The sequence below is a fragment of the Hippoglossus hippoglossus genome, chromosome 3, assembly GCF_009819705.1.
Source record: "Hippoglossus hippoglossus isolate fHipHip1 chromosome 3, fHipHip1.pri, whole genome shotgun sequence".
NCBI lineage: Eukaryota > Metazoa > Chordata > Actinopteri > Pleuronectiformes > Pleuronectidae > Hippoglossus > Hippoglossus hippoglossus.
Genome location: NC_047153.1, coordinates 10,218,918 through 10,233,330, shown reverse-complemented (window position 1 = coordinate 10,233,330; position 14,413 = coordinate 10,218,918). Strand labels below are relative to the sequence as shown.

Sequence of the window (14,413 nt, the reverse complement as noted above, 5' to 3'; positions counted from 1 at the left end):
GAAGGATCAAATGAAGTAGGAAGATAGAGTGTCTCTCTTCTCTTTTCAATAGAGGACGCATTGTTTGACCTGTGCGCACATGTATAAGTGCTTGTGTTTGTTCCCTCTGCTCGAACGGGCCCAGAAAGAGCTACGCCTGTGAGTTTGCATACTGATGCTGTTAATTAATGGAGCTTTTCTCGACAGCTGCACCGCTACACTGTCATTATGTCATTAATCCAATCACTTCAGAGGGGGAATAACTTCGGCATGACGCTCAGGCTCACGGATACAGTGTCTCTGGTGGTGGAGGGATGCCACCATTTCTTTTATGTGTGTGTGTGTATTTTTTTGAAATTATGTTTATGTTTAAGGTTTAATGTTTATCTGTTTGTTTTTAGGCTCAAAATACAGACTATGGATCAACATTTGGAAAACAGTTTCAACTATATCCGACCTTATGCAATATATACAGGATATAAGATAGTTTTTTTATATAGTTATTGTAGGTAGATGGGTAGAATGATAGCTAAATAGATGGATGGATGGATAGATTGATGAATAGATGATAGATGGACGGGTGGATGGAAAGGTTGGTAGTAGGATGGATGGATAGATGGATGGATAAATAGATAGGTAGATGCGTTCAGGTTTTCCTTGTGTGTCCGTATATATCCATATTTTTGTAACACTTTCTGACTCAAATTCTGACTCAAGGATGAACTGATTAGAATCAGGTCAAAGGCCAAAGTCACTGTGACGTCACAAGACACGTTTTTCGGTTTTGTGAACATGATATCTGAGAATCACCTCGAGGGACATTCTAACTGTGACCACACATAACTCAAGCAATCTCATGCTTATTGTGACAACATGAACTTAATACCGTCTATTGAATCCCTTCAAAGTCATGGAGTTGAAACCCATTTGGTTATTTTCCATGATCGTCACCAAGACTGGAGAAAGTTTGAAAAGGTGACATCTTCGATTGGATTAGGTTGCACGATGTTGTCAGACTCGACTCTAATGCACATACACACTGGTGTTAGTGAGTGGTTCTCACTGGATAGTGAATGTCCTCCCGGTCACTGGGCACTTGGCCGTGTGAAGTGTTCATAATTAATCGTTAACAAACAGAACTTTGAACTGTGTGTTATCTCATTGGAAAAATATGTGATGAATAAAAAAGTGTCTATTTGTGTGTGTGTGTGTGTGTGTGTGTGTGTGTGTGTGTGTGTGTGTGTGTGTGTGTGTGTGTGTGTGTGTGTGTGTGTGTGTGTGTGTGTGTGTGTGTGTGTGTGTGTGTGTGTGTGTTGTGCAGGGAAAAGTGCACCTGGAGCTACGTCTGAGTGAAGTCATCACAGACAGCGGAGTCATCAGCCATAAACTAGCCACACGGTGAGGCAACACACACACACACACACACACACACACACACACACACACACACACACACACACACACACACACACACACACACACACACACACACTCACCCATCCATTCGTTCATTCATCCATCCATCCATCCATTCATTCATCCACTCATCCATTCATCCCTAACCCTGATGACATCATGTCGTAAGGGGATTAGCAAACCAAACAGGACACCCAGCAGGACGAATCTCTTCCTGTGTGTCATGGTGATGCACCACTCGTCACTGCACATTATGTATTACACAGCAAATCACAGTGCTGCCCACACACACACACACACACACACACACACACACACACACACACACACACACACACACACACACAATTGTGACAAAGACAAATTTATTTCCCACACCCTGCTGGTAAAAAAAAAGTAACAATAAAAAATGCACACTTAAACTTTGAAATACAGTTTTATAATGATAACAGTGTAACATTAACAGTGTAAAAACAAAGAATATAATAATGAACAAAAAGGTTAACTTCACCCGATGTCGAAAGTCGGGAAAGTCTGAAGGGTTGAGTTGTAAGCAAACAAAAAATTCAGTTTATTGAAAGTTTCCTGCCAGAACGCACTGTGAGCACCAGGGGTGTCGCAATATGAAGCTCACACCAAAACCACAATACAGTCGTACATGATCTTGTGTTGAAATACAGGATGACGGAACCATGATAGATTAACAGACTGATTTCGGTGATACCATCGTCTTTTGGGATCTCATCACTTTACTCACTAAGAAAACAAATCCCCCGTGTGTTTCCTGTGTTTCTTACTCCAACATTTTCAGAGCAGTTTTCTTTAATTGCACAATCTGCATCCTTGTTTTGCTGCACGTAGTCTACTTCTTTACCTTTGACACCTTACTGCTGCCAACTGCAGATCACTGTGTAAATGTACACATTCTGGAAGTGGAAGTCATGAATTTGTAAATCTGCCCTTACGTGTGTGTGAGTGTGTTGTTGTGTGTGTGTGTGTAAAATGTGATAGCACACGCACGTGTTTGTGTTTGCAGGGGATCAATGATATGCCTCTGGATGGATAACTCAGCGTGTAGGTGTGTGTGCTTGTTTGCTCTCCAGCTCTTCTTCTGTAACTTGTAAAGTCTGATGATGAGCCAGCGGGGCTCTGCTCACAGCACACTGTGGGTAAGGAGCTTAGAGTGTTGAGCAGAAGGTCATTTAGTCACATCTCTATGAAAAGACCTGTGTGTGTGTGTGTGTGTGTGTGTGTGTGTGTGTGTGTGTGTGTGTGTGTGTGTGTGTGTGTGTGTGTGTGTGTGTATAGGACAAACTGTGCACACTCAGCTCCGCACATCAAACTGATCGACTGCAAGAAATCGCACAAAACACACTTCTTTTTATGCAAGTTTTGAGTTAACAACTGTTTCATGTCAAGGTTAAGGTCATTTGCAGTGTGTTCTATATCTCATACAACGCCAGATTAAATCTGTGCCCAAATCAATCGCATGTCACATGTCCGTCTCAACTGTTAGTCGGGGAAACATTTATTTGATGTGTACTTTTACTTTTTAGTTTGGTCCATGTCCCATCCACTAACATGGAGGAGGCAGGATTTATGACCTTTATTGCATCCAGCCACCAGGGGGTGATCCTGATGATTTGGCTTCACTTTTGGGGAGCTGTCATGTCGTCCATCTTTACATAGAGTCTTGATTTTAATTAGTTATTTGATGCAAAAAAAACGGTGTGAAACATCATGATTGACTGCTGAGACTAACTCGTTGTTGGTCGAGCGTGTGTATCAGTGGGACTTCACTACTGCGGCTCCATCCCCGGATCCCTGATCGCTAGCGTGCAAACTCTGGCTCCAAATACGCAAGATGGTGGCGTTCATGTCCATGAAATTTTGGCGTCATGTCTAGATAGTTGGAGGAAGCGGAGACGCGCGGGCCATCTTTATATGCAGTGTATGGGTTGGATATAAATATATATAAATTATTTTTTAAAGCCACATCTTCAGATTTGGTTAATTTTCAAACTTGCACTGTTGCTGACCCAAGTGATATCACTCGAGGCAACTAAGAATCATGCAGCGCCCTCTAGAGGCTAATATTTTGAATGTTATCTAATATGTTTACTTCTAATAGAGTATTTTCACAGTGTGTTATGGACGCAGTCCGTTTTGTAAAACCATGAACAACATCTGAGGCGTCTCATGGTAAAACACATGCTTTCCTTTTCGTAAATACTCAATTCCGTGTGCTAATTTAACTTAATATTTAATCTAACTAATTTTAAATAGTGTATCAGTCCGTGACAGTGACTCATGATCACATCTGCTTTCTTTATGTGGTGTTTCTTTAGGGGTTGGGGGGGCTGTGATGTACTTTATTCCCTACGTTTATGAGGGAAATTGTTTTGGACAGGATCCGTGGGCGCAGAAAAGAAGCACATTAACCTAATATGAGTAATGTCAACTAACACAAACAACACGTCTGCCTCTCGCCACCACTGTCTGGCACGTCAGAGCAAACAGCGGCGATGAGGGAGAGGGACAGTGGGGCCTGGATAGTAGGCCAAGCAGGGGTTATATAAACAAGCTTATTGGACAGGAAGTACTCTGGCATTAGTGATGCTTAACCCAGCCCACTCCTTATTCCTTATTAGGAACATGTGTGAGTGTTAGTGTGTGTGTGTGTGTGTGTGTGTGTGTGTGTGTGTGTGTGTGTGTGTGTGTGTGTGTGTGTGTGTGTGTGTGTGGGGGGGGGGGGGGGAAGCACTGTGATTTGCTGTGTAATACATCATGTGGAGTGACGAGTGGTGCATCACCATGACACACAGGAAGTGATTCGTCCTGCTGGGTGTCCTGTCCTGTTTGGTTTGCTAATCCCCTTACGACATGATGTCATCAGGGTTAGGGATGAATGGATGAGTGGATGAATGAATGAATGGAGAGAGGGATGGATGGATGGATGGATGGAAAAATGAACGAACGAACGAATGGATGGATGAATGAACGAATGGATGGATGGATGGATGGATGGAGGCCTGCCACTAATTTTTACATTTGTGAATCTTTGAGAATTAATGTTTGTCTTCTGTTTTTTAGCTCAAAATACAGACTATAGATCATAGATGGATACACAGTTTGAAAACGTGTACGTTAAATCAAATTCAGTGATCAGAAGCACGATTTATTTCAGTTTAGGATCAAACCCTTCCCAAGCTTTGTTTTCAGTATTTTCTCCAGATACGGTCTCTTCTGCATTTTATCTCGTTTTTCTTCTGCCTCTCTGGACTTTTATTTGTGCTGTATCTGAAGTTGCTGGACCATTCAGGATTTTAAAAGTCTTTGCCAACTGCTCACATGTAATTACTTCCCTCCATTTATTAAATTTCTACTTAAGGACAGTAACTGAAAGAAAATGTACTTTGTTACTTCCCACTGAGAAACTCAGAGAGCTCTAAACTCAGGGCAGTGAGTACAGTGTGTTTTATATATCTGTGATAAGGGAACAGCTCACTAATTACTTGATAAGATGCTTGTTTGGAAAAAAAACAACATGTGTCCCTCAGTCACTCACATGTTGTTACTCACTGTTTAAAATAGAAAAGTTATTTAAAACAATGTTTTCAGCATTTTACAGATTATCTTTTCTCAAATGTAAAAATAGGTTCATTTTCACCAATTTAGAAGATAAGATTAAACTTTATTGATCCCACCTGAGGTCATTCACCTTGTTCCAAGCAAGATGTCAGAATGAGGTACAAAAGATCTAACTTAGATATCTAACTTAGTCTAATAAACTTTGTATTGAATAAAATGGTTTTATTCACCACTTAACTTTTACTGTTATGGTCCCTGACATCTGGGCAATGAGGGGAGGCAATCACAGGAGAGGATGAGATCATGCAGTGTTAATGGTGCGTTCACTATGTTCATGGTACAGGTGTGTGTATGTAGGCGCATGTGCTGACACACAATATGTTCATTCATCAATGTCGGCTCTATGTGTTTCTACAGAGTGTTGGAGTGCCAAGGTCTTCCAATAGTCAATGGCCAATGCGATCCGTACGCTGCTGTTTCCTTACTCGGACCCTCAAGGTGATGACTTCACCAATCGCCCTCCACACCTTTGATTTCTCATGTTTGACTTTACACCAACGTGTGATTTGACCTTCATGCCTCCATAGGTCAGATGCCAAAAAGACCAAGGTGAAGAGGAAAACCAACAATCCACAGTATGAGGAGGTTTTCTATTTTGAGGTAAAAGTTTCCTGCATTTTACTTCTTTAGTTCAAAATAAATCCGTTGATGTGAAGTTGTGTTTTCGTGCCGGGAATCAGTCAAATCCAATGAGACAATGAGTTTTCTAAAAATCATGTGTTTACTACAATCATAACATGTGATGGAGGTATTTGAACTTAACCTAACTGGATTTTAATTTTAGAAAATTTCAGGAAAATTAGTAAAAACCAACTGGAAACATTAAAGTTTGCAGTTTTATGTCTTCGACTGATATTGTCCCCAAGTTACTTTGAATAAAAAAGTACCAATGTAATGATTTAATTACACATCGCAGCTCATATTTATATAAATTGGTTCATATAACGTCATACAACCTCCCTGAGTCCATCACTGCCCCAGTTAACCCTCGCTCTCCAGCAACACTGCTCGGACATTATTGTTTGGCTCCTCCCTCTGGCCTCCAGAACCCAGCGGGACAAGAGTATGATTGATGCGGACAAACCACCAAACAATCTGGCCCATTGATTTCTGCCTCGACAAGATCGTCTCATTTATTCCCAATGTGGGTGCTTTCTGCCCTGCAGCCCCCCCCCCCCCACACACACCACACCCTGTGTGTCACACACAGAGCTCCGCGTCCACATGCAAACTCAGGAAGTTAATCATGCTCCTGTCATGTGTTCCTGCTTCAAACCTACATGAACCATGACACATTCTTATTTGGAGCTGTTTCTAGAGTTTTCCACACCAGAAAAGGATGTTGTGTCAAGTCCATTTTATTTGTATAGCCCAATATCACACATATTTGCCTAAGGGGGGGGGGGGGTTCACAGTCTGTAGAGCAGTGGTCGCCAACCCGTCGATCTCGATCTACCGGTCGATCTCGCAGTCTTCACTGTCGATCCCCCAACTCTCTGGACTCACTGGCTGTGGTCGCGCCACAGACTAGCTGTGTGTCGGTTGTCTGTTTTCACAACGCGCTGTTGTGTTTGCAGGTTTATCTCCTGCATTTCCTCCAAGAACAAGTTGGTTTATGTACTAACGTAAATGTCAGGACTCTACGGTATGAAGATGCGCATCTTTCGGTCTGTCGATAACAATCAAAGCCCCGTTGGAACAAATGAGTGGATTCAGAAGGTGAAACGCTGGAGTGCTTTTACTTTGAAACGGGTTCGGAAAGTGTTATACATTTGTGTCATAGACAGATAAACATTGTGGTTCACAGCAGAATAAACAGAGACAATGATCTTTCACCTGAGTTTTAATGTTTATCTGATGCATTTATGTCACAAATGGTTGCAACACTTTCTGTATGCCTTTTCAAAATACAAGCACTCCAGCGTTTCTGTTGATGGAATCCATTCCCTTGTCTAAAAGTTTTTTTTTATTGTGAAATATTTGCAGGAGCGGAAGATGCACAGCTTCATACTGTGTAGTACTGGTATTTATTTGAGTACAAGGGACTTCTTTCATACAGGGCAATTATCATATTTGTGGCCATATTCAAATCAAAGCCTATATATAAAAACATTGTGCTGCAGTAGCAGCTACTCTGCGGAACATGTTTTGGAACTGAGAAGCTACATTGTGCATTGTAAATATGAATTGATATTAATTTGAATATTGTGAATTGAATAGAAAAGTTGCACAAATGCCCTTCTTTGTGTATATTTATTTATTGTATATTCAGCCTTTAACAGAATTGCAAAAAAATAATAAGTATGACCCTCCTCAGTGGGTTTCTTGGAGGATATCAGGGTGGTAGATCTCGGCTTACGTTTGGAATTAAAAAGTGAAAAGGTTGGTGACCACTGCTGTAGAGCATACAGTACTCTTGCTGATGTACAAACTGGATAAGGACAACTTACAATTTACAAAATTTACTATTTTTATTTTATGTTTTATTTATCAGCCAATAGTTTTCTCTATAGATTTTTCGAATATATAAATGTTGCAAATAAGTAAAATTGGGGCAGAAGGTTCTTGGCTCAAATCCGGGTTCACCTGCATTGTTTCTGTGGAGTTTGCATGTTTTCCCTGTGATAAGCTGAATAGATAATGGTTGGAATCCTAATTCTGAAGAGACATATTCAGTTTGCTTGTTATATATGGTGAAAACTGAGATACAAAAACAAATGTAATAGTTGCAGATTAATCATCTGCAGATTGATTAATCATTAATGTTTCAACTCTTCCACCAGCACATTGCCCAGGATGAATATGACTCTGTAGCACACCAGCAAAAAAATCCTGACTTCTCCCCGCCTCCATTTCTAGGTGACACGACCATTAAGTTACACGAAGCGACAGTTTGATGTCGAAGAAGAGGACGTTGACAAACTGGCGCTGAGGTGAGCCAGGAGCTGTCTTACAGGGATTTGAACTCTGTGTCTTTTAAAGCTTCTCCCATGTTTGAGCTGTTTCCCCGTGGTCTGTGTTCAGGGTGGATCTGTGGAACGCCAGCAACTTGAAGTTCGGGGATGAGTTCCTGGGAGGAGTCCGGGTTCCTCTGCGAGTCCTGGGTCAGGTCGGGGTTCACGACGCATGGTGAGAGGAACATTACTGACACATAAAATCACCATGTTCTGTCCAGGGGTGGGAAGTAACTAAGTACATTTACTCATTACTGTATTGAAGTACAAATTTGAGAATAATGTACTTATATTTTCTGTTGTCTACTTGAAATTTCAGATGAAAATATTTCACTTTTAACTCACTACTTGAATATGACTGCAAAAAAACAAGTTTAAAAAATAAAACACAATTTTAAAGATTAAACCAGTGGTTTTCAACCTTTTTTAATTTAGACATTGAATGAACTTATCATGAGCGTATTAGTCAAAGTTTGTTTCTATAGCACATTTACTATGACAAGCATAGACTAAATGTGCGTTAAAATAAAAAGCAAAGATACACGACAAATACATGAGGCGGCTAAACATATGAGTTGAAGATGTATAAAACTAAAAAATATATATATAATGGGGAACTAATATACATATATATGTAATGAATAATAGATGAGATAAAATCAAATAAGGAAACAGATAAAATGTTTCTTATTTACACAAAAAGTAGATACACAGCAACTCTCCACCAACATTTGGTTCTTTATGACTCAAGATAATAAAGTCATGAAGCCATGAATCCAAAAACAATACGGATGCTAAAAATCTTTGAGGGAAACTGGCAACACCTTTCACATCATAGTAATTTTTATCATTGTCAATGAAAATATAGCTCAGTGCAGCATTAAACTAAGGTTTTATCTCTCTTTTAGTCTGAAAATCTTTAATTTATAAAAAAAAATCAAAGACTAATCAGTGACACTTGGGATATTTTGTCCTTTTTCTCCTTCAGGTACTATCTCCAGCCGAGGGAGAACGGAGGGAAGTCAGTGAAGGTGGAGGAGCTCGGCTCTCTGCGTTTGAACATCGTTTACACCGAGGACCACGTCTTCCCGTCCGAACATTACACTCCTCTCAGAGATCTGCTGCTGTACTCTGCTATGGTCCAGGTACAGTACGAGCATGTTAGCGTGTCTCAGCTCCGCTCAGACGCTCACACGCAGCTGTCTGATCGCTTCTTGTTCACTCCTCGTCCTCTCTGTTCAGCCCGTGTCAGCGTCCACCGCTCATACCCTGGGGGAGGTGTGTCGAGAAAAGCAAGAAGCCGCCATCCCCCTCGTGCGTCTCTTTCTTCATTACGGCAAGATCGTGCCTTTCATCAGCGCCATCGCTCACGCTGAAGTCAACCGCACACAGTGAGTGTCATGTCGCATCTTTTCACTTTGAGTAACACCAGAAACAAGCTCCGCAGCTAATACAGGATTCAGTTTGACCTCAGTGTTCAGCTTTTATCTTTGTTTGCAGTAGAATGAGTAGATTCCCTTTTTTATAAGCCTATTATATATCCGGGATTTCATTAAGCCGCTAATTCAGTTGCAGATGTATCACCACAGGCGTTTTCAGACATGAATTCCGGACAACTTCTGAAAAATTGGATCTGGATATGTTCAGGATTTTTCTTTTCACATTTAAAAGATGCAGCAGGAGATGGTCCGAGTAATACGCGTTCAGAACAACAGAAAATGTTCGGAAAACATTCAGTCGAGGGGGGGCCTCTCCAAAGAACATGACGTATAAATTCGACACCAGCGTCGGCCTTTATCAGCTAAAGCTCTTAAATATTGTGGTTTTTCCAAGTTGACATCCTCGTCGATGGGCTCTAATTGTACTTTACCTTTGAGATATTTGTAATTTTCCAGATTAACGTCCGTCGCATCTTAAAAACATCATCAACAAGACTCGCTCACTGTGAATTTTCCAAACAAGTTTGCTGCTGTATTATCACACGGGCTGACGCAGACATTCTCCAGAAATCTTACAAGGGGGGCTCCCAGGAAAAGTTTGCGTTCTCACATACAGCCCTTCTGGAACATTTCAGGAAAATGCCGTGACTTCAGTGCATGTCTGAAAACAGGTCATGGTTAGTTTTTTTTAGAGTCGCCATCATCGACTACTTTGATCAGACTCTCAAAACATATTCTGCCTCTTTAATACTATTAACTTTGGATATTAAATTACTGTCAGACGTCATGTTTTTCTAATTTAGTTTCAGCTTTGTCGTCTCATTGAGTTAGTTTCGGTTTGTGCTCACAATTGCACTCTGCTTCCTTTTTGCAGGGATCCAAACACCATTTTCCGGGGAAACTCGCTGACTTCTAAGTGCATTGATGAGACCATGAAGCTGGCAGGAATGCACTATCTGCAGGTCACACTTAAACCCATCATAGATGAGGTATGACGCTGCAATACTCCCGTGCCCTTTCCTTTGCTCACAGTATTTTTCCACTGTATTTTAACTCGTCACACATGTGGCACGTCTGAGGATATTTTAGGAAATCAATTGCCAATGGAGGTTTTAATGCTTTTTCTAAATCGTCACAGATCTGCACAGAACACAAACCCTGTGAAATCGACCCGGTGAAGCTCAAAGAGTCGGAGAACCTGGACACTAACAGGGTAAGAAGGCGTGTGTGTGTGTGTGTGTGTGTGTGTGTGTGTGTGTGTGTGTGTGTGTGTGTGTGTGTGTGTGTGTGTGTGTGTGTGTGTGTGTGTGTGTGTGTGTGTGTGTGTGTGTGTGTGTGTGTGTGTGTGTGGGGTTGATCATTGCCATGTTGTGTGACACCTCCGCCCTGCTCTCTCTCCTCAGGAAAACCTTCGTCAGTATGTTGACCGCATCTTCAACGTCATCACCACCTCTGGCGTTCGCTGTCCCACCGTCATGTGCGATATCTTCTTCTCTCTGAGAGAGTCCGCTGCCACTCGTTTCCAAGGTAACTCGCCTCCTGAACAAAATACCAGAGATGGAGGAAGAAGAAAGAAAGAAAGACAGAAAGCCGCTAATAAGAAACAGGAAACAGACAATAAAGAACAGGATGTGCGAGATGTCCAAGGACATTTTTTATTCTGTTCGCTCAGGATCGCAAGGTTGTTTTTTTGTTTTGTGTTCAGCTCTTTGTGTCAAACCTGAAACCACTTAAGCCTCCTGCACACTTATTATGCCTGTGTGTCTATGTACACCCATTATCATATACTGCACTGCCTCCTGTTGGCCATCACAAAGCACTGCAGTCACAGGAGGCGCAAGCTGTGAGAAATATTATAAAAAATGTGTTATTTACCTTTCATTTCTATATCATGTTTAAAAAGAAAACCTGTCCCACACCAAATTTGATCACAAGACAAAAAAATCATCTTCTTGTAATACATATAAAGGAATACAAAATATTGGTTATAAATGAGTGTTCCTATATGCGTTTAAATAACGTATTTATGCATATATTCAAAATAACTACCCAATCTTGAGAAAGATTCAGATAAAGACCTTTTTAATGTAGTAATTACTTATTTAAATATTTCACATGTGAACAGCAAACATATTCTATATTATCAATATTCACAAATTTGATTTAAATTTTTCCCAGTAAAGGCTACAATAAAAAACTAATTGGAACTAACTTAGTTGCTGATTCAGACAGTACATTTTTCCAGAATGACTATGTAATATTTTGGGTGTAACTTTATTCAGCTAACCCTGTTTTGTGTTTTTCTGCTCTCCAGTCGACCAGGATGTACGATACACAGCAGTGAGCAGTTTCATTTTCCTGCGTTTCTTTGCTCCAGCCATCCTCTCCCCCAACTTGTTCCATCTACGGCCGCACCATCCAGTGAGTCTGAATGATGAACACTTGGATTGAATGCTATCAGAGATGTGTTTTAGATTACGTGCCTGTAAAACAAACACAGCAAATTCCCGAAGCCACTTAGTTCACAGCCACAGTATCATTTTACCTCGTGTGTAGACTGATAAATACATAACACTTGCTTGTTTTACAATATTGGATTTTGTTATTGGCTTCCCAGTCAGAGGCCGTAGTTGAACCTTTTCTTATGATTGTTTTTATGTGTGTGTGATTGTGGACCTGCTGTTTTGAACAAATAAAGTGTCTTCATGTCTACACTCATTACTCTGAAAATAGGAGCTGTTTTTTAAGAATTTTAAAATGACCTGGAAACAGTAGCTTCATGTGGCACATGATCTTCCTCAGCAGGAGGAGCTTGTATAGTCGTCACAAAAATATATTTTGTTCTAGTTCCAAATTTTTCTAACTCACGTTGCTTAAAAGCTGAAATTCAAAGGTCATTCTTGACTGTGGAAACACAATTTTTTGTTTTTATATATGACCTTAATTAATAGCACTGTATCTTTCTTTGATTATTTTTTTCTACCTTTAACCTTTGTTTTATTTCATGTTTGTTTCTGTCCCCAGGATCCCGGCACCTCACGGACCCTGACCCTCATCTCCAAGACGATCCAGACCCTGGGAAGTCTCGCTAAGTCTAAATCTGTGAGTTTCTCCGCTCAAAGTGAATTTTCCTATTTTCATTTATGTTATCAGACTCGGCCCCATTGTTTTTTTAATCTTAACCTTTACACTGATCTGTCTTTTCATTCTGTTAAGGCCAACTTCAAAGAGTCTTACATGGCTGCGTTTTACGACTACTTCAATGAGCAGAAATATGCGGACGCTGTGAAGAATGTGAGTGTTTGGCTTCCTACCTTGTTACGTTCAATAAATCTTGCTCAAAAGTTATTTTTGTCTTGCGTATCAGGTGCATCTAGATGCACTCCCATCAAAGGGTTAAACATTTTAAACTATTTTGGACAAAGAACCAAAAAATGTTTTGTGCAAGAGTGAACAAACACCGAAATAAAATCCTTCTCTTCCCTCTGCAGTTCCTGGACCTGATCTCCACATCTGGCAAATGGGATCAGAAGAGCATTGAAACACCCATCATGCTCAAAGAGGGGTGAGCATCCAACTTACTGTCAAACTAATACAAGTAAAAAAATACTAGCAGAAAAACAGACCACAAATCAAGAAGCACCCCAAACCAAATTTATTTCACATGACTTGGTTTTGTAATCCTAATAAAACTGTGGCTTCCACCACAACATCAGTCACTTCATTTTACTGCTAATGACGTTTCTTTCAGACAAAACAGCTGAGTGGATTTCTACAGCTCAACTTTACCGAATACTTTAACATTTTGGTAAACTGTTACTTCCTGGGGAGTAAAATGAGAAGATTGATACCACTCACATCTGTAGAGTAAATATAAGGCTACATGTCTGTGATCAGCTGCTCAACTTGTGCATCCTTTATGTTTTACTTTATTTTATACTTTTTAAGTTTAATTGCCTGTGTCATTTTATTGGCAATCCTTTGCAGCTTATGCCACTTGTAAAGGAGATATACACAGTTTTTATTCTGTTTTGCTACGAATACTGTATGTAATCTAGGAAAAGGAAGGATGTCTTCAGCTTCAGACTATTTCAGACTCATTAGGGATTTGAGGAAGTTACTAGTTTCTGGTTTACATTAGGTTTTCTGGTGCTGGTCAGCAGATTACGTTTACCTTCAGATGAAGCCTACATGTTTCCTCTGTCTTAATGCTACGCTAACCAGCTGTGGGCTGCAGCCTCACACTGAGCAGACAAGAGAGTGAGACTGGTATCAATCTTTACACCAAACTCTTATTCAGAAAACAAATAAGGGCTTTTATTTTGACAGTATTCAAAAGTAAAAGTTTGGGAGAGTTTCCAGTTGTTGGTGGTTGTGCCGGTGCCTCGCTCATCAACACCCCCCCACCCCTCTTTTGTTTCTGCTACCGGGCGTAGGAGTGTAAAACTCACTATAAAGAGGGTTGATGGGAAAGGGTCAAAAGGCACAAAGGGCAGGTAAGAGCTTCTCTGTATAAAGGCTTTGCCCTTGTGACCCCGCCCCCCTCCTGTGTGTGCACCGTGACCCCCCTCCAAACCGAGCCGGCCATTTTCTCCCCCACCGACATCCCGCGCTGCCGTAGACACTGCTGCACTTTACTTTATATCTGGCCTGTGTAAAAGCAACTTGAACCGTGACACTGTGGCTGTAGCCTGCGCCTCACTACTGGTATAAAGTAAAGTGTTAACCTTTAGGCCTGCTTACTTAGGAGGTGACTCTCGTGCTGATTGTCCTTCTCGCTCCTCGCCACGCCACACATGCTTGGTGTGACAGCGGCAGCAGGGGGTTGGTTACTGTGCAAACATTTCTTAGATTTCATATCTGCCCGCATCCTGACCCTCAATACCTCCTGTGCAGACTGTGACCATATCTCAACCGTGCACGTTAGAGTCCCCAGCACAGCGCCAGGCGTCATGGCAGATGTGAAACCAGCAC

At 41.0% G+C, this 14,413-nt stretch overlaps 1 protein-coding gene across 1 annotated transcript in view; it reads left to right on the top strand.

The window, feature by feature from the left end:
• rasa3 (RAS p21 protein activator 3) overlaps positions 1-14,413 on the top strand; it is a 38,630-nt gene that overhangs the window by 17,812 nt on the left and 6,405 nt on the right. The window contains exons 5-18 of the mRNA XM_034570529.1: positions 1,301-1,377; positions 5,404-5,484; positions 5,574-5,646; positions 7,906-7,979; positions 8,071-8,175; positions 8,989-9,145; positions 9,243-9,391; positions 10,314-10,428; positions 10,578-10,652; positions 10,843-10,966; positions 11,754-11,860; positions 12,464-12,541; positions 12,656-12,733; positions 12,931-13,004. Coding sequence (XP_034426420.1) covers positions 1,301-1,377; positions 5,404-5,484; positions 5,574-5,646; positions 7,906-7,979; positions 8,071-8,175; positions 8,989-9,145; positions 9,243-9,391; positions 10,314-10,428; positions 10,578-10,652; positions 10,843-10,966; positions 11,754-11,860; positions 12,464-12,541; positions 12,656-12,733; positions 12,931-13,004 — 1,367 coding nt within the window. The remainder of the gene's footprint in view (positions 1-1,300; positions 1,378-5,403; positions 5,485-5,573; positions 5,647-7,905; positions 7,980-8,070; positions 8,176-8,988; positions 9,146-9,242; positions 9,392-10,313; positions 10,429-10,577; positions 10,653-10,842; positions 10,967-11,753; positions 11,861-12,463; positions 12,542-12,655; positions 12,734-12,930; positions 13,005-14,413) is intronic.